Raw genomic sequence first — 27,602 nt, forward strand, 5'->3', positions numbered from 1 at the left:
GAGAGAGAGAGAGAGAAAGAAAGAGAGAGAGAGAGAGAGAGAGACTCTGAGAGAGAGAGAGAGAGAGAGAGAGAGAGAGAGAGAGAGAACACTAGGATGAAAGAGAAACATAGAGGAAAAGAGAGCCTGTTTGCTGAGAGACAAGAGAGTGAAGAATCCGGAAGGAGGGGTTGCAAAAGGGAGATTTTTTATTGGAAGCAGTTAAAGTGGTTGCTATGAGACCTGCTCCAGCAAACAGAGGCACAGCAGCTAGCCTGAAACTGATTGTTCTTATCTCTTTTACAAAATCTTTCTTTTTACACAGTTTTTGAGTTGTTTAATATCCTAGCAAGCACCTGACAGTGGGGTGTGTGTGTGTATGTATGTGTTTTCCCCATCGTGCTCTTTCTTCCCTTCTTTCTCTCTACTACTTCTTCAGTCCTTGCTGTAAGATGGAGATAGAGAATGAGACCATCTGCTCCTCAGGCAGCTCCTCAGGAGGGTCCAGAGAGTACAAGGTGGTGATGTTGGGAGCAGGGGGAGTTGGTAAAAGCGGTAAGTTTTTAATACCAAATATTGGGTATAGAGGGATCAAGGAAGCAGACAACTTTAGAAAGGCAAAGAAATGATGCTGTTATTGATAAGAGGGAATACTGCTTCTAGTAAACTGAACTGATATATATCAGAAATATTTAAATGAGTTATAATTAATAATGGAATGCTGATGAGTCAATTGAATTTAGTTCCATGTAGCAATGCTACATAAGTTTCTAAATGAATATTTTTGTATTCTTAATTCATTTTTATAATTCTGAATTTTTATTTAATAATATGCTGTTTTTGTTAAAGGGTCACAGTGTTTTAGGTCATATAAGTTACAGAATTGGTTCCTATACTTAATGTACTTACTTATCATATTGTTGGTAGTATAATTTTGTGAAAAGATCACATAATTTAGTATCAGAAAAAGTTGAAATCAAGGCCTAACTAGCTCTTATTGACAAGTTATTTTTAAACTCTTAAGTGTTGGTTTCCTTATGTGTAAAATAAGATTGATAAAACTATATCTCACAGTTATTGTAAGGCAAGTACTACATATATATGATATATTAATATAGTAACTGTGGGCAAATCACATTCTCTAATCATATATATATATATATATATGTATACATATATATATATATAATCTCAAAGATTTATAAGAAAAATGCTATGTAAATATGACCTATTGATCTAATATCATAAGTAATGAAAAATCATTTAAACATTGCTAAGTATTGATTTTCTCATCTGTAGAATGGAAATAATAAACTTAAATTACTTGCTTCATGGGGTTGTTGTCAGGGAAATATTTTGTATATTTCAAAAGACTATTTAATTATAATGTACACTCAAAGTCTATGTACATGATAGAATTCTAACTTGGAATCAAGAAGACCTGAGTTCAAATTTTTCCATAGACTCTTATTACTGGTCAAGTCAGTCACTCTCAATCTCTCTCAAGTTCAGTCTCCATGTGTACAAAAAGAGGATGCTAATCCTATAATAACTATCTCAAAGCACTGTTGGTGAGGATCAAATGAGATAACATATAAAAAGTTTTTTGCAAACGGTAAAATATTGAATAAGGATACGGCTTGGATCTATGGTTTCATTAATATTTTGTTGTTCAATCATTGTTGTTAAGTCATTTCTAATTGTATCCAATTCTTTGGGACCCATTTGAAGTTTTCCTGGCAAAGATGCTAGAGTTATTTGCTATTTTTTTCTCTACCTCATTTTACTGATAAGAAAACTGAGTCAAACAACATTAAGTTCCTTGCCCACAGTCACATAGCTAGTGTCTGAAGCCAGATTTGAACTTGGCAAGATGAATCTTCTTTGACTTCAAGGCCATCATATTATCTACTGTACCAAGTAACTCCAAGATGAGGAAACAAGTTTCTTTCCAAAACAGTTCCTTTTCTGCTTCACATATTTAAGAGAGTTGCCTAGACATTAAGAGCTTAAGTGACTTGTACAGGATCAGAGAGCCTGATCCCAAGTCTTTATTTCTGTCAGGTTCCTTTTCACTAAAAAATAATTAAAATACATTATGAGTTAATTGTTGCTACTACTGTTGTTCTTTTCTTAAATCCTACAGGCTACAAATTCATTAAGATCAGGTATTAATTATTAAATAATAAATATTCCTGGCAGTTGGACCCTATCTTACACAGAATATATACCAAATAAATATTTTCTGAATTGTTGTTGAATGTTTGGACAAGTGAGAGGAGTATTCAATAAGCACAGTAAATATACATTGGTAGAGAAGATTAACAGACTTAAGTTTATGTAAACATTGTTTTATATTTCTCCTTCCTTTTGTCAGGGAATAAAGCACACCTAATCTGGCTTTTGAAGGATAGGAAGAAAGCTTATTTTAAATGTGAAGTTAAAAGAGGCCATCAAATTAAGAGAAAAACTAGCCTACTTAATCAAACTTTGCCAGAAAAGGGTAAACAAAAAGCTATAAAAATAGTGCATGAAGAAGTTTATACATATACACACAGTCTGCTTAGTGAGAATATCAGTAAGCAAATGTGAATGTTTTTATTTATATATAGAAAGTCAAAATATATTAGTGATAGAGTTTCTGATGGGGCCTTATTAATAGAAGGCCAAAATGGCAAATGAGAAAAATGAGTAAGGCAGCAGCATCTGAGGTTGATTGGATTGAAAAAGGCTCAAGGCAAGGCTATCACTAAAAGGGACATAATGATTTCCACATATTTAAGATCCATATTAGAGATCTAATCCTAGAAGTGTCTAAAAAAAAAAAAAGATCATACCTAGAGTTATTGTGGAGAAAGAAACTATATAGACTTTACACCATCTTTACCATTGGGTTTAAAAAAAAAAAAAAGATCATATCTAGAGTTATTGTGGAGAAAGAAGCTATATAGACCTTACACCATCTTTACCATTGGGTTTAAAAAAAAAAAAAAAGGAAAATTAATTCTGAATATGAGAAACCAAGGCACCGATAATGAGTTCTAAAGAAATATAAAAGGGGAGAAGGAAGAAAAAAATAACCAAATTGAGGTGTCAGCACATGAAGTAAAATTGAATGGAAAAGTGAAGTTAGGGAAAGGAAAACATGGTTCAAATAGTTGTCAAAGAGAGAAAAAAAGTCATCTCACACAAGAAGAATAGAGAAGAGAGAAAAGTTTTACAATTTTGAAATGGTTAGGCATTTAAAGGAATATTTCTAAGTGGTTTTTATCAGTGTCAAGTCTGAATTGCATAGCAATGGAAGGGCAGAAAGGTGAGGAATGTGAGAAATGCTAAAAAGTGAGAAGAGGTAAGATAAAAAAGGGTAATGAAAAGCAAAAAAAGAAGAAAAGGGAAACAAAAGAAAGGGGAGAAGGGACAGAACAGGAGAGCAGGGAGAGTAAGAAAAAGGGGAAGGTAATATTTTGTAGACTAAATGAAACAGATGCCTGGAGAAATCACATATTCTTTCACTCACTCATTATCTTTGCTTATTTTCTATTTCCTTGTAAATATTTTGGAATTGAGGAGATGTGTAGGTATGGAGATGGGATAATTAGATTAAAGCCTGTCTTATTGTATAATGATAACCAAGGAGCCAAAGGAAGATAATATTCTGGAAGAAAGTATCTTTCAAAAAAGATACTTTTTATGAAGAAATAAAAATGCCTTCTATCTCCCACATATTCATCCATGCCTATGTCAACCCTCAATATTAACATACTTTGATGAACAATTGTCACAAGTTTCCAAAGAAAATTTTGAGGTAGACATTTCTTTTTCTGAAGCAGCCCCATCTTTGCTCTGCATAGAAGGAAAAAAAAAAGAGAAAAGAAACGCTTAGGCCATAATTAAATCTTCAGGAAATTATTTTTCCAAATGTGATAAAGCCAAATATGAGCTTCCAGCCAGCAACATCAACCTGATCAGGAAAAGCAAAGAGAAGGCCAATTATCCAACTAGTAATTATATAAACGAAGAATATTTTATTCTTATCCAGAAAGTAAATTCTATATTCCTACAATAGCAAATTTGAAGGAATGATGTAGCTAAATATTTAGAATCATATCTTAGATTTGCCTGACTAAAATTCCCAGGCTGTGGTTCTTTGTTCCAATTATTTATCCAATGAAAAGACACACCAATATTTAGGAGCAAGTAGCATATAATTTAGGCATATCTGGAATTAGATTGGTTGAAGTTATTTAAAATCAGAGCCTATAAGTTCACGCCACTTTCTCTTCTCATACATCACCTTCATTTTAGCAATTCACGTGAATTTATTTGAAATCAAAAATTGTTCTTTTTTCTGTATTTAACAACCAAAAGGTTATAAGTTAGTTTTTTTTTCCTTTTTTTTTTCCTTTTCATCCCCAAAGTATTAACTCCAAAATATATATTTCAGTTAGTTGGCCTCTCTCCAAATTAGAGAAGCACTCTTGTAATAATTTCATGAGCTAACAGAGAATTCTTAAACTCCACAAAAAAAGTCCTAATGAATTTTTTTCTCTTTTTTCCAATACAGGACTCTATGACAAAAATAGGTTTTGAAAGGCTACTACAAATTTGGTACTTAAGTATAATACAATAATAAAATTTCCTAAGAGATATCCTGAAATTGCTGTTTAATCTTCACACTGTAAAATAGGCAAAATTATAGTAGGAAAACTAATCAAATATTTGGTAAAAGTCATTGCTTCTCTCATATTTATCTCTTCTCTCTTAAAATTTATTAAATAAAAGCTTATACTAAATATTTGGAGAATGTAAAGAACATTTTGACTGAAATACTAAAACTCTCCCCCCAAAAAAATTACTTAAAAAGAAACATAGACAGTGCTGAGTGAACTTGAGGAAAAATGATTGTCCCAGAAAGTGGTGCTTGAGGAGAGAAATACATTATGTTTTTAGAGGACAAAAGTAATGGCAGGCCCTTAGAGACAAAAGAATTGGCTTCTTGTAAATGTAACTGAAAGGCACTGTTTCCTAGTAGCTAATTTTCTTTTGACTGGGATTTGGAAATAATATTGTTCAAAAAATCTCAATCAAGATACTGTTTTCAGGACTAAAAAAACATCACTTACTAATTGTATCATTTCTGACAGAAATGTGGAAGTTGCATTCTCAACCTAAAATAAAAATGGCTCAAAAATTCTCATTCGAGGTTGAGTATTCACTGAGAAGAATCTTTAGAGAAAGCATGGTAAAGCAAAGTTAACTTTGGATTCAGGGAGATCTGTATTCAAATTTAATCTCTACTATAAAATGTCTGTGTGAATCTGGAGGAATCACAACCTCTCAGAGTTGAAAGCTTTTCAAAAGAGTTCATGTTGCATGAGAAGTGACATTGCCTTATTTCAAGAAACTCTTATATGACTTCCCATACTAATGAAAACATAGGTCTAGTAGCTAAAAATAAAATAAAATAAATATTAAAAATAAACAAACAGAAAAACAAAAACAACTAATTTCTAAAAGCTTCCAGCTCCATCTCTTAATTTGTAGCTCTTATTTTCTCACTGAGGAATGATCCTATCAATTTTACTGGCTTCATCCTTAAATGTACCCTTACTCATTAGGCCAGAGAAAGTTATAACTCACTACAACTGACTCAGCAAAAATTTGTACTTAAAGGTTTGTAATAAACAGTAAAAAATGAATTCATTTTCATATACTCAGATAAATAACAAAAGAATTACAATTTAGGGAGGAACATAATAACTAGAAGTATTTCCAAACTTGTATGTGCTATGCATTTAAAATGATATAGGTCAGGTTATTTAACCAAATAACTATATCACAGATCTCCATGTATTATTACTAATATTTTGTATGTAAGCACAGATTAGTTTTCACTTAATCTGATAGAGAAGCAGCACAGTACAATGGAAAGAATCATAACATATTAGATAGGACTAAAAAGTGCCTTTGAATAGCCTGTTTTAAAGATTTTTATCATAAAAGGTTCTGTGAACCTGGATGGGGAAAATACTTTGTTTCAATATATTAAGTTTCATTTCTCATCTTATGTATTTTATTTTATGTATTATTCTGAAATAGCCTATACCAGAATGGAAGTTGTGCTCATGATATAAAAAAATTTAAGAAGCTCTGATTAGTCCAACCCCCCCCCCATTTTTCTAGATAACTGAGAATCAAGGAAATTAAATTATTTCTTTAAGATTATGAAGTTAGAAGGCAAGGGAGCCCTCACTTAAATTCAGGATTTCCATATATTCTCTGCCTCCTTTTAAATTGCACCAGAATTCTATGGTCTCTTTTGTAGTATTTAAATGACTTTGGACAAGCCACTTTAATCTAAAAATAGTCCCAATAAATGTTGCATATATAACATGTAATGCTGGAGAAACTGAGGCAAGATAGAGATTAAAGAGTTGTTAATATTTTATTTGGATTTATGAGAGGGAGAAATTTTCTGGGACCAAAGGATCCATTTTTGTCCTGGGGGTGATGTCTTAAAGTATTCAGCATTTGTATCAGCATCGAATGTGAGATTCCAATGAGTTATATATGGCTCTCTAACAATCAGGGGGGACAAAGGCAAGGGGTGGAATCTGAACACTGAGAGTAGGAATTTCCAAGAAGGGATAATCAATCCTGTTCTGACAGGTTGGGGTAGGACCATGAATTCTGATAAACTGGGAGTGAAGGGAGTAATTAGTTACAGACAAAAAGTCTGGAACTTAGACATAGAGGGCGCCAATTAGGCATCTGAGATAGGACATCTGTAGTTTTATCTTTTGGAATGCCAGAGTGGCTAGATCTCTACAACCCTAATTATCTAAGCCCTAATGAACAGGAAAAGGAGGTTGCAACCAGGGATATTGAGGCATAACAATTCAAGGAACTGAGGCAAAACAAATTAGGGAAACTGAGGCAGAAAAATCTAGGGAAACTGAGGCAGGATAATTTAGGGAAACTGAGGCAGAACAATAAAACAAAACTGCGGCACAACAGAGCAACAAGATTTGGGTGGTATGGGTATAAAATAAAATTAAAATTGATACATAATGGTCAGATTCTTGCTTGTTATTCAAAATCTGGCTTATAAACCAACTCTTTTGTAAAGCTTTCCTTTATGGTAGTTACAAGTTATCTCTCTTTCACCAGACCTGCTAGCATTTCTTTTTATTGCTCTTATTATGTAATTATTGTATTCTAACTTGCTTAAGGAGGGAAATGGAAGTCTAATCTAATTGAGGATTCTCCTTAAACTGTCCTTTATGGAAAACAACTGTTTTCCTCCCATAATCATGTAGAGCCTTCAGAGGGGCACTGAGATAGTCAGTGACTTCTGCAAGTTCATAAAGCCTGTATTTGTCAGTAGCAAGCTTTAAACCTCAGTTTTCTGACTCTAAAACCAGGTTTCCACACTGTACCATGCCACCATTCAGTTTTGTAGTTGATTTAAATGTTACATCTGCCACATTCATGATGATGGTGTCAGTAGCAATAACTCTAAAGGAAGGTTTCATGAACAATTTATTTATTATATTTAAAGCAGTCACAAACTTTAAAGTTTAGTAACCTAGTGAGCTTAACTAATGTTTAAGGTATATAAGTATGAACTATTTTTATTCTGGGTCCTTTTAAAAACTTTTATGGATTCTTATAAAAATTAAATACTTTAATGAATTAATTCATAAGTTATGTGTCTTTTCTCCCCGGAATTAATTGGTAAATATGTGTATGCACATATTATATGCATATTTATATAAATATATGTATATCCATATTTTATATTATGTAGCTAATCCTCTTAATTTGTTTCTGTGTCCTAGAAATAGAACTTGTCTTAGATATTTGCAAGGACATCAACCACAACATGATTAATCTTGGAAGGAGCTTCCAAAAGTCCCCAGTTTGGGGCTTTTAACATTAACTAAAATTTTCCTACTGAATTTTCAATGACATGGGGTTAAGAGATTCATTTATTAGAGCTCCTTACTAAATGTAAATATTCCCTAGAACTAGAAAAACATGGGTAGTTGTCAGCAATAATATCTCAATGTAAAGTAGTGACTCAGGTTAGCAGCAATCATCTAGCACATCTCTGAAAGAAGGGGAAAAAAAGAAAATCTATATTGCTATTCATAACATTAGAAGGCAGAAAACTGATAAGAAAGATGGTCTAGATAGCAAACTTTATATGATGAGGGACAGGACATCCAGGGAATTATCCCAAGGAGATTATGCAGAAAGGAAAGAAAAATGATAAAAAAAAAAAAAAAGAAGAATCCCAAGATCTTATTCCCTTTAGTTTTGCTGTTTATCATTTCTATTTTTGAGTCTTTGGGGTGTTCTTTTTGCTAGGTCTACATTATTAATTATACTTACTATGGCTAAACTGATAGCCAGAAAATGTTCATCATCAATGGAATAATTGAAAGAATTTTTTTTGACCTCAATAAACCACACCCCACTGTATAAAGCAGAGATCAGAAAGTTATTGTATAGGTGGGAAAGAAGTTGTACATTGAATATTGTATAACCTGCAATTTTATATCCTCTCTCACTAGCTCATTCCCTATATTCCTGGTATTGATTAGCTTCAGCTCTTGTCTCTTGAGTAGTCATTGAAGGGATTATAATAATGGGACTGTCCTGATATACGTTTATACAATCTCCTATTCTGAATTATTATTATGAACTTTTAATACTAAGATAAGGAAATGCCCTGTCACAATAGCTTCTGAAAGTGGTTTCTTAGATGAGCTTAAGTTTATCATCAGATATGTCTGCATTGGAATATTGGCTACAATAAATATCTCTTTTTCATATAGTTTTATTCTTTTATTACATTTTGAATAAAAATGCACCAACTTACTTTGTTCTCTCCTGACTGCATATTTGACTACTGTTTTTTTTAAATGTTATGGTTGAAGCAAATATTGAGTCATGTACATCTAGATTTAAAATAAATATAGAAGTAGACCATGACTTAGAGAAAAGCAGAAGCAGATGAAGAAGAAGCGAATGAAGAAGAAGTGAACAAAGAAGAAGCAGATGAAGAAGCAACAGAATGAAGCATGATGAACAAAAAAAGATTCCAACATCTCCCCTTTTCTTTTGATTTAGAACATAGGTGGTCATAACCTCCTTGACTTCTTAAGGAGGTGAGAACTCCAAAAAGGTGATCACGCCTTCCCTGACATCTCAGGAAGGGAAATGAAAATACCAAAGGAAATAGAAAATCAAATCAGATCTAAAGGGTATCTAAAGGGGCTGTTGTTGTCTAAAGGGGTTGTTGTTGTTGTTGTTGTTGTTGTTGTTGTTCTTCTTCTTCTTCTTCTTCTTCTTCTTCTTCTTCTTCTTCTAATTCTTTGCTTCTTCATCTGTTGCTTCATGTTCATCTTTGCAGATGAACAACAACAACAACAACAACAACAACAACAACAACAACAAGACAATACTTACTTTTCGCTAGGAAATTTGTCTTCCTGATTCCTGATGTGTTGTTTTATCCACTGTACCACCAGTTGCTGCAAGGCATGATTGAGAACACAAGGCTACTAGAAATTCCACCAGTGTTATGCCCATATCATAACCGTTTTTAGTGTCTTTACAAGTGCATAAAACATAACACATTCATGTACACATGTACACACTTTCAGACCTGATCTTTATAGAAGCCCATGATATTCAGTCCATTACATGTTTCTTTGTATTTTTAGGACATATGTACTAAATATCATGTTATTGACTATCACATTCTTCCCCATGCCACTAACATGTTTAAAATATTGCTATACTTTTCTCAGTACCAATCCAAATCCTTCCAAAACCAACTGGAGTAGTATTTCCTCTGCATAGTATTTCTTGTCTGATCCAAGGAGTTAACCACCAAAAGTCATGCTATTATTTTTTTACATAGCATATATTTGCTAGAAGCATCATTATACTAGATGGGTGTTTTATTTGTTTGTTTTTGTTCTAGATATGAAATTTTGTTAGCGTAAGAAATGCCTGGAGAGAAAATTTTCTATACCATTATCACATATCTATTGTTGCTATTATATCAATTACTGAATTCAGAGTACTCCATATGCTCTAGAGAAAATGGGGTGGGGATTATTCAAAATGACATAGAATCATTACCCTCTTCTTTCAGTTTATGAGAAAGGACAGGAAGATGTAAATAAGGCATCCTAAGGGAAAATAGCTGTCAAATATATTTTTGAGGAAAATAAATTAATACAGTTTCTTTTTTGCCTTTATGGTCTCTTCTTTCCTTATCTCTCTTCTGTAACTTATTTACCTTTTTATGCTCTACTGTTTGCATTATGTTATCTGTATCTTTTTATTTACATTTTTACTCTCCTCTGTTTGCATTATATTATCTGTTATCTTTGAAAAAATGATTTTTTTTGAAGAGAAAATGACAGTTTATTGTCAGCCTTCATCTCTTCCCAGGCACTTTCTTCACAAAAAAGAAAATAAAAAAAATATATAAATGTTGGTGTATTGTATATCTGGACATTTCATTAGAAAACAACTGCCACATATTTTTTCATAGAAGTTCAGGTGGAAGAATACCCCACCCATGTGTCTTTAATTGTGGTGCCCAGCTTGTCTATCTCTCCAAATTCTCTCTGCTGTGGGCTGTTTATTAGAATGTCATATCTTAAATAAAACAAATTCCTTCACTAAGAACAGAATTTTTTCATGAGTATTTCAGGTTAAAAATAAACACAAAACCAAATAATAATAAAAGAATATTGAGGTTTTTACATTTATTGAATTTTATATTAGGCACCATAGAATGGATAATGATTATAATACAATCATAAGCTCATTCTATACATTAATTTTTGCTGTATGTTATCCAAACAGTATAGAGCTTTTAACATTTATCACACATTTAAGTTTGGAGTCAAGAAGTCCTGAGTACAAATCCTACTTCAGTCATTAACTATGTGACCAGAGACAAGTCATTTAAATGCTCTTGGCCCAAGTTTCCTGAACTGTAAAATGGAGTTACATATTTGATACTCTATAAATACTACCTTTGTTATTCTTATTAGTTGACAGAAAGAAAATAGATAAAGTGGGTGAAGTGCTGAGTATAAAATTATGAAGATCTTGGTTAGCTTTCCCACTTCTACCAATATGTGTCCTAGACAAGACACTTATCCTTTATATATCTTAATTGATCCTCTAAGATTTAACAGATGGTCTGTATTTGTACCACACTGAATAAGTCAAAGATCTTGTATTCTTGGATAGAAGAATGTGTCATATGTACAGACTGATAAGGAGTCATGACAACCCTGGAGAATATTCCAGTAAAAAAGATATTTCCAGGTTAGATCTTAAAGAATGCCCTTATTATTCAGATAATAAATATGCAATAAATTATATTTTTTGCTTCTATAATTGTTTCATCTCTCTTGACTCTGAACTCATAGAGTTTATTTTCTCTGCCCCAAATTTGATCCCAGCAGTTATTACTTTTTCTTTGTCATCATCATCATTATCATCATCATCATTTAGCAATAGCAGTACTACTAATCGTAGCAGTAGTATTAGTAGTAATATTATTATTTGGTCCAGACCCATAATTTCCTTAGTCTATAAAGTCCCCAGTGTGGAAATTTACTCTAGCAGTGGAAAATTAACACATCTTTCCCTTCTAGTGTGCACATAGTTTTTTTTTTTTTTTTTTTAACTACCCACCATATATTAAATATTGAATGTATATGGAAATTTGTGTGATGGGGAAAGGAAAGGGTATTCTAAAAAGAAATAATATGGTATCTGTATAAATACAATATAATCTTGTCTAAGTTGATATCAATAGTTAAAATTTACATAACAAATCAAATAAATATTTTAATGAGATCCAAACAAATCTGGGAAAAAATTTGAATTTAAAACATCAGGTCACCAGCAAAATACTTATTTTATCAACCTCATATTCTTCTGAAATTTATCACAACTTGATACAAAAATTTTGAGCAATGGATTTGAGTCCGTTATTGCCCTTGAGTATTCCAGCAAGTGTAAATATGATCTCTCAAGCCTCCCCCACACTCCCCAATTTCTAGATTCAGGAGCCTGTGAATCTAACTCCAGTATTTGTCAGAACTGGTTTGTGGCTCCCTCAAACAAGGAACTCCTTATATTTATAAAGATATTATCTACCTAATTAGACTTCATTAAACAGTCAAATTAAAAATCTACAAAGCTTCAGACCTCTATAACTATAATTTTGACAAAACCTCTTTTTGTGAAACCTCTGTGGAAGACCAGTTCATTATCTGTGGAAGAGGGACAGGAAGTGGTTTTAGGTATGAGTCTGAACTATGGTATTTATTAACCCAGAAACCAAGCCCAATCTCCTTGCTAGACTTTAATCCCTTTTCCCCTGATGCTTGTGAGGGAACAGACTGATGCTACTTTCAGTAATTTTAAGATTTTGTAGAATGAGAGGCTCATTAAAATGGCATTGCTCCCATCTTGTTATTAGCATACTTCTACCTCTCACTCCCATAATCTTCATGATTCAGATTAACCTGAGATGATTTTTTTTCCCTTGGTATTACCCTTCTCCTCTCTTATATTTACCTTATTCTTATATCTTCCAAATTCCTATTCTCTTCATCCTCCTTCTGTTGGTGCCAAACTTTTCTCCCTTTTAAGAGTATTGCTGTAACATGACTTCTACTTTGTCACATTTAGAAAACCCTAGTTTCTTCTAAAAGACAGTATATCCTGACTATTATTTCCAGAACAAGTATTCCTTCTTTTCCTCCGAGGATGAAGAGTTACTCATACTCCTTCCTTTTTCATTTTCACTTCCAGACTTTCCCAGTGCATACATCACTCAGCAAAGTCTCCTTATTTGATACTGACACCATGAATATAAATTGTCTTTTCAAGATTACTGTTCTACTTATCTGTTAATCTCTTCTCTCTCAAGAAATTGAGTACATAATCTAGTTATTTTCTCACTTTCTAACATTATCCTTGCTCTCATACTTGAAAACTTTGAGATGTGCTCTGAGATATCTACATCCCATTTCATCAATATCTGTAATTTTCATGAAATATAAATTCACTCAACCTAAGCCATTCTTAAGGGTTGACTTTAGAGTCAGAAGAGCAAAGTGCATGCATGTGCTGACATAATTTGACTAGTTCTATCATTGTTGTTCAGTATTTTCAGTTGTGTCTGACTCTTCATGACCCTTTTTGTAGTTTGCCTCCAAAGACACTGGATTGGCTTGCCATTCCTTTCCATTTGCTCATATTACAGATGAGTAAACCGAGGGAACAGGGATAAGTTACTTGATAGGGTCACACTGTTGGTAAATATCTGAGAACAGATTTTAACTTGGTAAGTTGAGCATCCCTGACTACAGACCCAGTGACACACTGTCTCACTGTCCATGCACTGTCCATAAGCTTTTCAAACAATAATATACAAACTCTTTCAAGGCTTATCTTCCACATAACACAGTGCCTTGACCATAAAGATGCTTATTGAATATTTGTGGAATTGAATTAAATCACAAGGTGTTTGAACTATTCAGGGAGTAGCCCAATTAAAACAAACAACCACAATAAAAACCAAAAATAAACACAAGAAAGTACCACTAGGTGGAAAGTGAATTCTGGAGTCTGATAGAAATATGGGGAAACAATGCAAACTTGGGTCCACACTACTTGGGTGGACCCCTATCTACAATATCTACAATAAATCATTACATTTGAATGTTTAGTTTTTCTATCAACTTCCAAAGTTGGTTCCATCCAGTACTTCTGGAATTTGATGTGTCTGATCTAGTAGAATCAGAAATATAAAATGCCCTACTTCATGTGTTTTTCTTAGAAATGAGAAACAAAAATTAGTGGAGTTGTTACAGGCTTAATGTTTTGGTGCAGTTCAAGTTTTGCACAGAAGGTCACATCTTTTCCATTCTCCAAGAATTCTCATCCATCACTCTTGGCATGTATGATCATTTTTAATTTGCTGCTTTTATAGCCAGCACTTTAACTACACCAGCTAATCCTTATCTAACTAATAAAGTTCTCTGCTTCCACCTTTATTGATAAATCATCTTGGAGTTTTTAATACCCATTTGTGTTTAATTGTGCTGATGTTAAATATGCCTCCTTCTTGAAGGTGATGGAATATCTTTCAAAAAACTGGACACTTGCTTTGATTTATAAAATAACTACTTGCTTGAAGCCTACCTTAAGCTTTACCCTTGGAGTCCCTTCTATTGGAGAACTCTAGAGAGAGATTTTACTATAAGGAAGCCTTCAATATTTCTCCTATTGCTCTTAAGGTCTAATCCAAGGTCCTTAGCTTAGAATTTTAGGCTTTTTCAATACATATTATTCCACTCTTATTTCCAAGATAGAGTGATTAACATTTTTCCCTCTGAATATAATAGCCTTACTCCTGCTGCCAAGCATTGGTGTATGTCATTTCCATCTACTGATATTGTCTTCACCCTGCTCTCTTTTTGAATCCTATTCAAATTGTCTAACTCAAGTTCTAACATAAAGCTGGCTTTGATTTAATTGAATCCACAGTAATCTCTTTTTGAACTTTCACTTAATTTGTTTATTACTTATTTAGCAATTACTTATCTTTCTTGTGTATACCTGGACTCTCCAATGATACTGTAAATTCCAATAGAGAAAGGACTACTGTATGGGATATATTCCTTTTTGACCTTTAATTGGTTCATTAATATTTCTATAGCTAAATACTATGGAATATGATCTAAGGAGTATTTCCAATTAGAGTTGTTCCAGATTTTGTGGTATGATAAGTTGGTGATATTTTAAGACTCAAATCAGAAAGCACCAAAGATCCTAGAGTTCTTAATGAACCCCAAATATTCAAAAACCACAACTTCCTCTACTTTTTCTCTCATTGCTTTCATGAATTATGGTAATAAAAACAATTAGGAAAATAAAAAAAAAGCATCATAATTTCTTGGGCTTTCTTTATTGCCCCAAAATGATAGTCAATTGCAAGTTTCTAACATTTGCAAAAAAATGTAACTGTATATTCGTACTTTGGAATGATAGCCATTGAAATGCCATTATATTTCAAACCTGATTTCAAAAGCCAAGTACGAAGATTTTGCTTTAATGAAGAAAAATTGTAGCTGATTGATTTGATGAGAATTTCTTACTCCTCTCAGAGCTCAGAAAAAGCAAAAGACTTACATATTTAAATGAAATCTTTCCTGTTCATCTCCCAACTACTACTTTTTCCATATTCCTCTCACAAAAATTACTTCATATTTTTTCAGTAATAGATCTATAATTCATATATATGTGCATATCCACATATGTGTTATATTTTAATTTAGTATGTTCACATTTAAATATGTGCATATATGCATAAAGAGATGTCCAACTGTGTGAACAATTTATATATGTATGTATGTAATATTCCTTCTTTTGCCAATTTCAGTAAGAACTTGGGTTCAGTAAGAACTTTAGTACTCAGGAGAATAAGGATCAATTTCTTCCATTTCTTCCTTCTATACCATTTTTTGTATAAATATCTGCTTCTCTACCATGATTATGTAGATAAAGCTTTCTTTCCTTTTCACTTGAATATATTCCTCTGATATTCTCTTTCCTTTCCTTTCTTAAGATCATGAAGACATAACAGTCACTCTCTTTGATCCCTAATATGATTCAGAGGGGATGCATATGTCATCTCCCTACATTTGAATGTAGCCAATCTATCCTTGCTGCTTAATTTTTTATTGTATTTTATTCATATTTACTTTTTAATGTTTATTTTAATGCCTATGTTTTTATTTCAAAATAGTTCTATTTTATTATTATTTCATTTATTGTATTGTATAATATATGTATTGTATATGTATTATATAATTTCATTAGAAATAATCATGTTCCTCTCTTCCCTTTAAAGATCCATTTTCTTTTCTTTGTAGCATTATACTCAATTTTACCGGATATATTAAATTTTTTCTTAGCTACAGACAAATATCCTTTGCTTTCAGAACTATTGTTTTCTAAGTTTTCTGCTCCTTATGTTATGATAAATTATTTATGTGTCTAATTGTGGCTTCTAGATATTTGATTTTTTTTTTCCTTTTGGCTGCTTTTGGCATTTTTTTCCTCACTCTGGGAAACTTTGGGTTTTGGCAATGATCTTCTTGGGAACTTTCATATATATATATTTAAATCTGGAGATGACTAATGGATTCTTCCTTCTTTTTTGCTCTCTGGTTCTGAGACATGGGTAGGCTTGTTGTTATAATTGTTTGTTTTGTTTTGTTTTACTTTTTTTGGGGGGGTTAATTTCTTGAAAAAAAAATCTAGGTTTTTTTGTTTTTGTTTTGGGGGGGAATCATAGGGTATGGAAAGTCCATTGATTCTTAACTTTTTTCTCTAGCCATTTTTCTTTGATATATCTTAGATTTACTCTCTTTCTTCCCACCCCAAGTCCTATTTTAATTGAATTTATGCCAAACTATATTTTTCTCTTAAGTCTTTACTTGTAGATATACTGAAATCATTCTCTTCTTTTGAGTTTATTTGTTTCTTTGTTGAGCTTCTTTTATATTACAATAGGTCTATATTTGCTTGTTTCCTTTCTTTTTTTCATTTGCTCAATCCTCTAAACTCTTACTTAACTTTGAACTTTATATTACAGCTGATTTCTAAAGTACTCCTAAAAAGAAGGTCATGCTGATCCTATTGCTGCTTTGTTAGGATATTTAATGTTGTTTTATTCCAAGATCTCAGGGAGAAAAAAAGGTCCTGCAAACCTTCAATGACCTCTGTGTTGTCTGATTCAGGGTGAATTCTGCTTCTTCTCCTTTTATAATGTATCTGATGCTACTACCTCATTAATTTCTTCCTTTCTAGAGTTCACTCCCCAGGAAAAAAAAAAGCATATGAATTTTAAAAATTTTATCATTTATTTCATTCCCCATCAGTTGTATAAGGCTCCCAGTGTTTCTTTGAAATTTTAATGTTGGCAATTTTAAAAATATAATAATATTTTATTATATAGAAAAAATACATTTTCTCCAACTATTCCTCTATCATTAAGTCTATCATATATTTTCAAGTATCTGCCAATATTAATAGTGCTGTAGAACTTTGGAGCAAGCCATAAACATGGTACTTGAAATTCTTTACTTGTGCCACTTTAGTCATATTTGTCTTTCTTCCCCATTTCTGGTTTTATTGATTTCTCTATGGTCAAAGTTTAGAGAAGACCTAAAGAAAGAGAAGAGAAAGAATGTTAAGAGACATAGTATGCATGAGGAATTTCATATTAATATCCCAGTGCTGCTTATACCTTCCTTTCAATGTTTACCTGGCATATGGACACTTTGTCCTATTCACAATGTTGCTAATATCGAAAATCCTTATGATTTCCAACCAAGATCCCTAATAAATTCCATTATCCTACATAACCCCCTACACTATTTCCATTTTTCCACTTCCATCCACATGAACAAAAAATTTTCCAAATTGTTTTCCAAATATTTCCAAAATGGAAAATACAATTGACTCAACTTTTTTTTTTTCTTCAGCTCAACCCTTCTCAATCCTACCATGCCATAGCACCTCTGACATTGGTACATGGTCCATTAAAAGAACATTCTCATAGACACTCAACTGTAACAATGATGTCAACAATGTAAGAGTTTCCTCTAGTAAAATAAATGATATTAATTATGATTAATCACTTGGTGAGTTTTTATCTATGTTTTCTAAGATGTTATCTTAGTGATTCTATCTAATGTGTTGGAGTTATTATATTCTCCTAACTTGAGAATCTACCAGTAAAGCACATGGTCAATCATCTTTTATTCTAAGGCTTGACACGAAATTACTAGAGCATTTACTTTTTTTGACATCCAGTTTTCACAATTACAGAGTTTCAAAGGTTACAAACTCCACGTTGTAGTAACAATATATATCAACATATTAATATTATATATTAATTATTTATATATATAAATACATATAATATATAATTAATTATATATTAATCAATATATAAACAATATATTTGGTGTCCCTATTAATTATATACTTGATCTCATTCACAATTATGTGAATTTCCATCCCTCTTTATACAATTCTCACTTGTAGGGTTTTTTTTAATTCCTAGAATCTTTGCCATATATATTTTTTAATTCAATAGAAGAGCTTTTGCTATTATGGCAAGCTCAAAAATAAGTAAAAAAGTTTTATAATTTTTCAAATGTCATGTAGTCCTCTGTCTTCTACAATACAAAATGTTTCCTACCAAATTTAATTGCCAGTGACTTGTGATGATGGAATTGCAATGATAGTCATGGAAGATATAATTAATCAGTTAATTAATTACCTGTACTAGCTCCACAAGCATCCACAGACACTTCTTCCATGCTTTAGTAAGAAGTCACATGATCTCACATTATTATTATAAAAACTTTATATATCATTTTCTTCACATCAGTTTAAGGATGCAGCTAATCAAAAAACTAGGGGCAGCTGAAAGCATAGTTCATAGAGTGTTGGATCCAGAGTTAGTAAAACCTGAGCTAAAGTCCTGCCTCAGATATTTTCTAGCTAAGTGGCACCGACCAGGTCATTTACCCTCAACTTCTTTCAGTTTCCTTACAGTTTCCTGTAAAAACTTATAGCCTCTAACTTATAGAGTTGTTGTGAGGATCTAATCATCTAATATTTGTAAAATTCTTAACACCTTGTTTGGGATATATCTGTTATTATTTGACCTTCATTCTTGAAGATGACCATGACCTCAGAGTGAGTGAATAGGATTCAAGTGAGGGAAGACTGTGCAATGTCATCAGCCTCACTTTCTCATTTGAAGCTGTCTGGATCCAGTGGCAAGATATAGATCAGGACAACTGGAGATGTTCATGATGCAATGCATAGCTTTGACCTTTGTAAGTTGAGGTCTTTCCTGGTCTCTGACTGAAGCACTTATTACCTCTTTTCCCTTCCTGTTGTTTATATTTACAATTCTGAAAATTGGGACTTAGAGAATTATTTACACAAAATTAAATCTAGTTCCCCTCTCTCAGGATTGAATATTCTCTCTAACACAAAATCCTGCATTAAAATTTTTTGTTAGTACAAAATAAAGACTTTTGTTTGTTTTTAAATTAACCTAATAGAGATATTTAGGTCAGATATTTTAAAAATTTCAACGTGCCACAACAAGACATATTGTAGTATACTCATCCCCTTTAGGGTATTTACCCTCAATTCCCTTGCCATTTATTTAAATTTTGCTGAATTGGAACAGCACAGGATCTGACATCCTCCAGTTATTAGAAAAAGGAAGGGGGAAGAGATACTAACTCAAAACTATAAAAATAAATTGGTAGTGGTGATAAACATTTTTAAAAACACATTTCCTTGAGATATAGTCAGGCAAGTGAGATTTATTTTAATAGAAAATCAGGAAAGCATGTTTTCATCTCCTAAATGAAAAACAGTTGTTAGGCTTTGTGCATTAGTTGGGAGTTAAAAGTGGCACTGATAGATCTAGCAATATTGTCACTTTTCCTTGATTGACAATGACACTCTTTGAAAAGAAACACAATAATTAGAAACTGAAGGTGGAGGATACTATGCCCTCCCTCTCCCACCTTTTTTTTTTTTCAGCTGAAAAGAATATTTGAGAATTACTGTCTAATAGAGTAAAAAAGTCAAAATGAAACAAAAACGCTGGTTTGTACCTTAAGAAACTTAGGCTTCATTCCCACTCTCCCCTTTACACCCAAGAATATGAACCTGGCTATGACCTTTTCAACTTTTTGTATCTCTATTTCCTCCTTTTCAGTATAAAAGGACCAAAGGAATCAAACTACATTATCTTTAAATTCTCTGATAAATCTAAAGATCTTCTTCTATGGGAAGACATATATAAAAGGAATCTAGATCAAGATGCAACTTTAAGAAGATTTTATAACTCCATAACATCCCTGAAAAGATGTTGTCTAGTATCCAATTGAAGATCTTCATTGTTGGAGAACTCACTACATACTAAAATAAACAACATTACTTTTGGAAAGTTCTTATTGTGGGGAAGTACTTATATGTACTTGTATGAAAATATAATGGTCTCTGCTCATGATTAAGTTGGTACCTTTAAGAATAATAGTAAACAAGAAAGAGGAAAATCAAACCAAACTCCTCCTTCAAAGGTTCCCTATGTCTTCTACAAGCTAATAAAATGAGCTTTAGTAGGATTAAGTATTAATTCTCTATTGATGTAATGACGACAATTATTATTTTCAGGTTACAACCCTGCTAATAGATTAAAAGTCATTTAATATTTTAATTAGCCCTCTGTACTTAAAGGAAAGTAAAAATATGTCATGCATACATGGATGCTTCCTTTAGTAACTGTTTAAGAAGAAAATATCTTTTTTCCTTTTTGAAATCACCACAGAAAAATTGCAAATATATCTGTCTCATATTTTTTTTTCACGAATAGGAGATAGTTTATATGGTAAGATTGGAAGGGCATGAAGAAAAACCATACACCTGAAATAACTCCCTTTATTTTGAAATATTTATTACTTAAAATGTGTTGTATCAAAGGATAGATTAGGAAGCAGAAAGAAAAATGAGCTATTCCGTTTCTCAAGCAGCTTAAAATCTAAAAGAAAAGAAGCTGCACATCACTATCCTACACTTGCATTTATTAGAGTGGTCAAAGATAAGAAGGTTAGAAAGGATGAGATCATTTCTAGGTAGAGTTGGGGAAAGTCTTCATAGAATGAGTGACATTTGAACAGATTCTGGGAAGGAGAGAATTTCAACAGATAAATGTTCAAAGAGTGTATTCTTAGCCTAGGGTGAAATGACGGACCAAAGATAGGAAAGACCACTAAATCATGATAAAACTTCTAGAGTACAATCCTGCTTGGCCATAAAATTCAGCGGAAAAAATCCAGCAGAGAACAGAACAAAATAGTTTGCAGCTGGATTATATGGGCCCCTGAATATCAGGTTATGAAGTGTATAGTTTTTGGTTTTTGTTTCCCCTGTGAATAATAGAAAAGCATTAAAGTTCTTGAACAAGTAACATGTTTAATCCAGAGAATGAGGGAAATTGATTGGGCAGAGATATGAAAGATGGAACAAAGATGGAAAAGAATGGAAAAAAGACACTGTAAACTAAAGTACAAAATTGCATGTGGAGATTAATAGAATAGTACTCTTTTAAACCATTTTTTTAAAAGTGTCTTAAATCCTTTAGGCAATAAGTGTTTGTTGTTGTTGTTTTTAGTGACTTTCAACAATAGTTGCAGGGATAATATTCTTATTTTTTTCCTATTCATAAATTTATATGTGAATGGAATTAAATCTGGAAGGGTCCATATAGATATTTAAATCCATTTTCCTCATTTTGTATATAAGAAACTTAGAAAAAAATTTTTTTTACCCTCAAGGCCAAATATCTAATAGGTAAAAAGCAAAAAATTAACTCAGATGTTCAGACTCCAAATTCAATGATCATTCTTCTTTATGATAACGTCTTTCAAAGATTTCCATGAGTTTCTGTCAACGCTAATATGAGAATAAGTCCTTTGTGTATCCTAGGCATGATTTGGAAATGACCTTCCTCAGATATCACCATCTATTAAGGCTCATAAAGAAAATCATATGTTAAAGGGCTTAGCAAAGTACCTGAAATATTATCCATACTATGTAAATATTTATTACTTTCAAATCTTTCCCTTGACCCTTCACAGTGGAATATGACATCACAAAAAGTATATTTGAGTGCCATGAGGTGAAAATTTCTTAGTGCTGAAAAAAATAATATTATTCCTTTAAAAATAACAAAATAAATCCTTTGCTATGACCTCATGTAATAACAAACTGCCTACACTTTCTTCCCCTAATATTAATTCTAATCAACGCCCGTAAGTTGAAACAAGTCTAAGAAATGTTTTGACATTAACTTTAAGTCAACTTGATTGCTACAAGTACAAGCTATCTGTTAGGTAAAATAATTAGGACAGTTGTACTTCAGTATATCAGGATAGTTTGGAGTCAATTTTCTGTTACATATTTAGACACAGCATAAAACCAAGTAATTTTAGAGTCCTAATTCAATGATGATTTATTTGTTAAATAAGTTCTGCTTTCAAGACATTGGGGATTCAAGGTCAAAAAAGAAAAAGTTTGCCTGTACAATGAACTGAAGAAGAAAGGAATAGGACTACAAAACAAATATAAAAGTATTTTTTTAAAGAAAAAAATAAAAAGTAAGTTTGGTGATGAGTAAATATTGAAAAAAATCTAATATTTGAGGAAATTGGTAAATATCATGTCAAAAGTAGCACTTGAATTAGGTTCTATATGATTTCACTATAATTATGAGAGATACTTGAAGTATTGCAATGTACAGGAGGAGATTTAGAATATAAATGTTACTTTACTTTTGATTTTTTGTATATCAGCTATAAAATTATAAAACTGGCCAAAACCTTTTCGTATGTATCATGTAGACCTGATGATTATTTCTGTCAATACACTTCAATTGAATCAATACAAGAAACACATAATAAATGTCCTCTGCTCACAGAGCATAAACTGTAGTAATTAAATCCACATGGTTTTCTAAGGCTGTACATGTCTACCCAAAAGCACCTTGAAACTTTTCAATTAGTTTATATATTCTATCTATACATACTAGAGAGGTAATTCAGTGCTCAAATTCACACAACTCATTGGCAATTAGGACAAGAACCCAGGCCTCCTCTCTCTCATTGCAGTATTATTTTTCCCTGATTTGCTTGTATTAGGTTTACCACTTAAGCCAATTAAGGAGTGAGTTTCTATCTAAGGGACTACATAGTTTCTTCCAACATAATATTTCTCACACATACTGGAAAACAATGACTGTGAACCTGACTCAGAGGAGGTTGACTATTCTTGGTCAATGTGGATTTTGTTATTTCAGTGAGGCTTCAAGGTAATGACTTAGTTCAAGAAAAAAGATATGACTGAAGCAAAAGTGATAGATAGATAGATATAGGTATAGATATAGATATAGATATACATTTCAGATCTGAAATTCAAAGTTCAGGATTTGTCCAAGAAAATGTTCTTTGTGGGCAAATTCCATGAATTATTAATTTTGAATTTAGCACTTATGCTGTTGATGGAAAATCATGAAATGATTCAAGATAGAATCATTTGCTCTTGCTTGGAATACACTGATATTCTTTAACAGTGGAGAGAAATTTAGGAGAACAGAGGTAGCATAAAAGTCTACCTATTTATGTTTCTATGCCATGAAACCAAGGCATCACTCCATGCTGAATTTTGTTTTCCTAATAATCCACTAAAATTAGGCACTCATTAATAAAATATAATTTGTTAGAAAAAATGTGACTATTAAGATGAGATTCTAACAATGATGCTCTAACATTTGATTTTTCAGGGAGTAGAGGATAGAATGGAAAAAATTTCTAACTCCAAAATCATAACTAAATACATCAGTATTTCGTAAAGTGGTAGAGCATACTTCATATAGTAGACAGGCTACAGGTTTTATAGCCAGTATTCATGTAAATTTTGGCTGTTCTTTGCTACTTGTACAACTATTATAAAGATCAGTTCAATTTTCTAGACCTGTTTCTACATCTATAGAATGAAGAGCTTGAAGAGATAACCTGTTGCTCAGGGCAGAACTAAGAATTCTATTCATAGCATAACAACTGTGGAGCTAGGAGAGATTTCAAAACCTATGAGAAAAACTGAGATCAAAAGAGATTTAAAGAGTTCAAAGTTGCATGGGTCTTTACTATTATATAAACCAAAATCTAAGTCCTTTGACTCCAATCTCTGTAATTTTATTGTTTGACAATCCAGGGCTTCACTTGCCAACTATGTGACCATAGGCAAGAAACAATCCAGCTCTAACCCTTGCTACATGTGGAACAATGGACACATCTTTTTTTGTCTCTGAATCTGAGTTTCCTCCTCTGAACAATTAATGTGATAGATTAAATTACTTTTATATTCCCTTCCATTTTTAGATTTTTTTTGACCTTATGACAACTAAGCTCCATTTAAGTTTAAAAATTATATAATCAATTAATAAGCATTCATCAAATACCTACTATGTGTCAGTCACTGTACTAGAAGATGTCTGCAAAGACAAAAAAAAAAATCTCTGTAACCTTTTCTCTCAAGAACCTTATCTAGCATTGTTGGTGGAGTTGTGAACGAATCCAACCATTTTGGAGAGTAGTTTGGAACTATGCTCAAAAAGTTATCAAACGGTGCATACCCTTTGATCCAGCAGTGTTACTACTGGGATTATATCCCCAAGAGATTATAAAGAAGGGAAAGGGACGTGGATGTGCACGAATGTTTGTGACAGCCCTTTTTGTAGTGGCTAAAAACTGGAAACTGAATGGATGTCCATCAGTTGGAGAATGGCTGAATAAATTGTGGTATATGAATATTATGGAATATTACTGTTCTGTAAGAAATGACCAACAGGATGATTTCAGAAAGGCCTGGAGAGACTTACACAAACTGATGCTGAGTGAAATGAGCAGGATCTGTAGATCATTATATACTTCAACAACAATACTACATGATGACCAGTTCTGATGGACCAGGCCATCTTCAGCAACGAGATCAACCAAATCATTTCCAATGGAGCAGTAATGAACTGAACCAGCTATGCCCAGAAAAAGAACTCTGGGAGATGACTAAAAACCATTACATTGAATTCCCAATCCCTATATTTATGCACACCTGCATTTTTGATTTCCTTCACAAGCTAATTGTACAATATTTCAGAGTCTGATTCTTTTTGTACAGCAAAATAACGTTTTGGTCATGTATACTTATTGTGTATCTAATTTATATTTTAATATATTTAACATCTACTGGTCATCCTGCCATCTAGGGGAGGGGGTAGAGGGGTAAGAGGTAAAAAATTGGAACAAGAGGTTTGGCAATTGTTAATGCTGTAAAGTTACCCATGCATGTATCCTGTAAATAAAAGGCTATTAAATTTAAAAAAAAAAGAACCTTATCTATTAAATAATTTTACTTTCAATGTATGTAGTACTTCTTAAGTTTTTAAAGATTTTCCATTTCACATCTATTCTCTCGTCTTCACAGCAACCCTATGAGATAGGAATGACAACTGGAAAGTGATGCAGTTAATAGACTTGATTCAAATTGCAAAATGGATTATTTGAAGACTTGGAAGTAGAATTCAGATTTTTTTATTATTAGTGTCAAGCCAATTTTCATTAGTTCCTCTTGGTCTTAGAAAAATAGCATTATTTTTATAACAATAAAACTTAGAAAACTTAGTTGATTAACTAATTCCTACCTATCTTTCCACTGGGAATTTTACATTACTCTCTTCATGCACTTTTTATTCTCATTAAATTGGCATGCTAGATGTTTCATAAACAAAATATTCCATTTCTCTGTCTGTGTGGCTTCACACAAGTGGTTTCAATATACACAGACTGACTTCCTTCTCATCTCCAATTCATAAAATCTCTAGTGTCCTTCAAAGCATAACTCAGGTGCTAGCTCAAATCACATTAAAACATCTTGGCCCAAAAATTCCGTTCCTTCCCTTGCATTCAGTTTTTATCATGCTCTTTCTTGAAATTTATATGTACTTACATTTTCTAATTTTTATGTAATCTATAATTAAAATGTAAAAGCTGTTGTTGATATTATTGTTTTTGATTTGGGGGGAGAAATAAAGATGGCTTGTTTCTTTGAATTACTAGTACCTCAGTCAGATCCTGGGACATGATAGATATAAATAGATACTTATTGGTGTGAATAATGAGGCCTCTTCAATTATCACATTTTTTGAATTTGCACTTTGTATTTCTATTGAGCTGGAACCAATTACTATATTTTACATAATCATAATTTAAGGTATCAGGAATTTCAATGTATTAAGTCACTTTTGGGGATTTATTATTTATACTAATCAGGAACTAGCTCTACTTCCTTTAAAAGCACTTGTTGAATTCAATTGAATTTGAATATCTGAATCTGTTATTCCCCCCCAAAAAAAGTTACATTATTCATTACTAGAAGAAAAAAAAAAAATGTATTCCAAATACTACTTCTAAATTTTTTTTTTTTTTAAACAAGGATATGTCAATGTCAGTTTTGCTGAAACAATAGTCGTTTATAGAATGGGCCTTCCTCTTCATTCCCTCCTGCCACATCTTTTTAGGTCTTCAATTATCAGTCAGCATCAGAGAATCAATAAACGCAGTAGTAGATAGTGTAGAAGAGCAAAGGTTTGTGCCATTCTGCCTCATATATCACTAGCCAAACCAGCAGCTGACATCAAACTGCAAAATCTTTATATCAAGTAATGATGAAAATGTTTAAAATAGCAGACTAATTTTCCAAATGGCTATGTGAACAGATAGAACACATAATATATGAATGTAAACTGTTACCAGGAATATCACAGGATAGACACCTGATGAGAATCAGCATATTTCTCATTGCAAATGTTTGTTGGTAATTAGGATCAACATCACTGTTTGTAGTTTTCTTATAATTAAAATTAGAGAAAAGTACCCTGAATCTTCAAGACTATAATGCTATAGATATGAAGTGATTGGTCAAGAGTAAAAGGTGAATTTAAAAGAAAAAAAAAAAACTAGACCTATAATTTAATAGATCTAGGAAACTTTTTCTACCAGTGCATATTAATACATTTTTTTTGTAGTTTAAGGTTTGTTTGTTTTTGTAACTTCACTGGGGAAGTAGCAGATATATTTATGATTTTTCCAAGGGGTACAAAGCTTTAATGTCTTTGGTGGGATTTGAATTCAGATCCTCCCATTTCTGAGACTAGCTTGCTATCTATTGTACATATTAAGCTACTCTCACTATAAACGTCTCAGCAATAAAAAATTATTAGAAAAAAAATAATTTCCACATAGGGCTATGACTGCTTATTTTGAACCACTATTTTTCAGACTGATAAGGAATATTAAGTTATGTTTAGTAAACTATCACTGGAGACAATTCACTATTTTTATTATCAAACAGACTGTAGGAAGGGGTAAGGTAGGGCCACCCACAAAATTTTAAATAAATAAATAAAAGGAACAATTAATAAATACATATATGTATGTATGTATATATATATGAAAGTTCAAAATAACATATTCCTTTTTAAGCCTATGAGTTTTAGTTTATGGATTTAAAAACATTATTTTGATATTTTGAATTTACTACCTTCTCTGAAGTACTCCTGAGACAAAAAATAGGTCTGAAATTTTCCAAATTTCACTGGGTATAGAAAGAATTTTCCCTAGATTGACTGCAGCAAGGTGATGGGTTTTTTTTTTTTTTTTTGGTCATAATCACTACATAAGAAATATAAAGGGAAGAGACATGTAACAGAGAGTTGCTAGAAAATTAAGTGCTAGAAAATATGCTAAGCATTATGTATATAAAGAAAAGAAGCTAAGACTGTTCCTGCCCTCTCAGAGCTTATTTTCTAATCAGAGAACATGACACATAAAGAAATGTCAGCTCTATTA

General features: G+C 32.2%; 1 protein-coding gene across 1 annotated transcript in view; it reads left to right on the top strand.

The window, feature by feature from the left end:
- The first annotated feature begins 97 nt into the window (after window positions 1-97).
- Window positions 98-27,602, top strand: part of RIT2 (Ras like without CAAX 2) — a 518,545-nt gene continuing 491,040 nt past the window's right edge. Inside the window, exon 1 of the mRNA XM_003759559.2 lies at window positions 98-534. Coding sequence (XP_003759607.2) covers window positions 363-534 — 172 coding nt within the window. The 5' untranslated portion in view covers window positions 98-362. The remainder of the gene's footprint in view (window positions 535-27,602) is intronic.

This window comes from Sarcophilus harrisii, chromosome 1 (genome assembly GCF_902635505.1).
Source record: "Sarcophilus harrisii chromosome 1, mSarHar1.11, whole genome shotgun sequence".
Taxonomy (NCBI): Eukaryota; Metazoa; Chordata; class Mammalia; order Dasyuromorphia; family Dasyuridae; genus Sarcophilus; species Sarcophilus harrisii.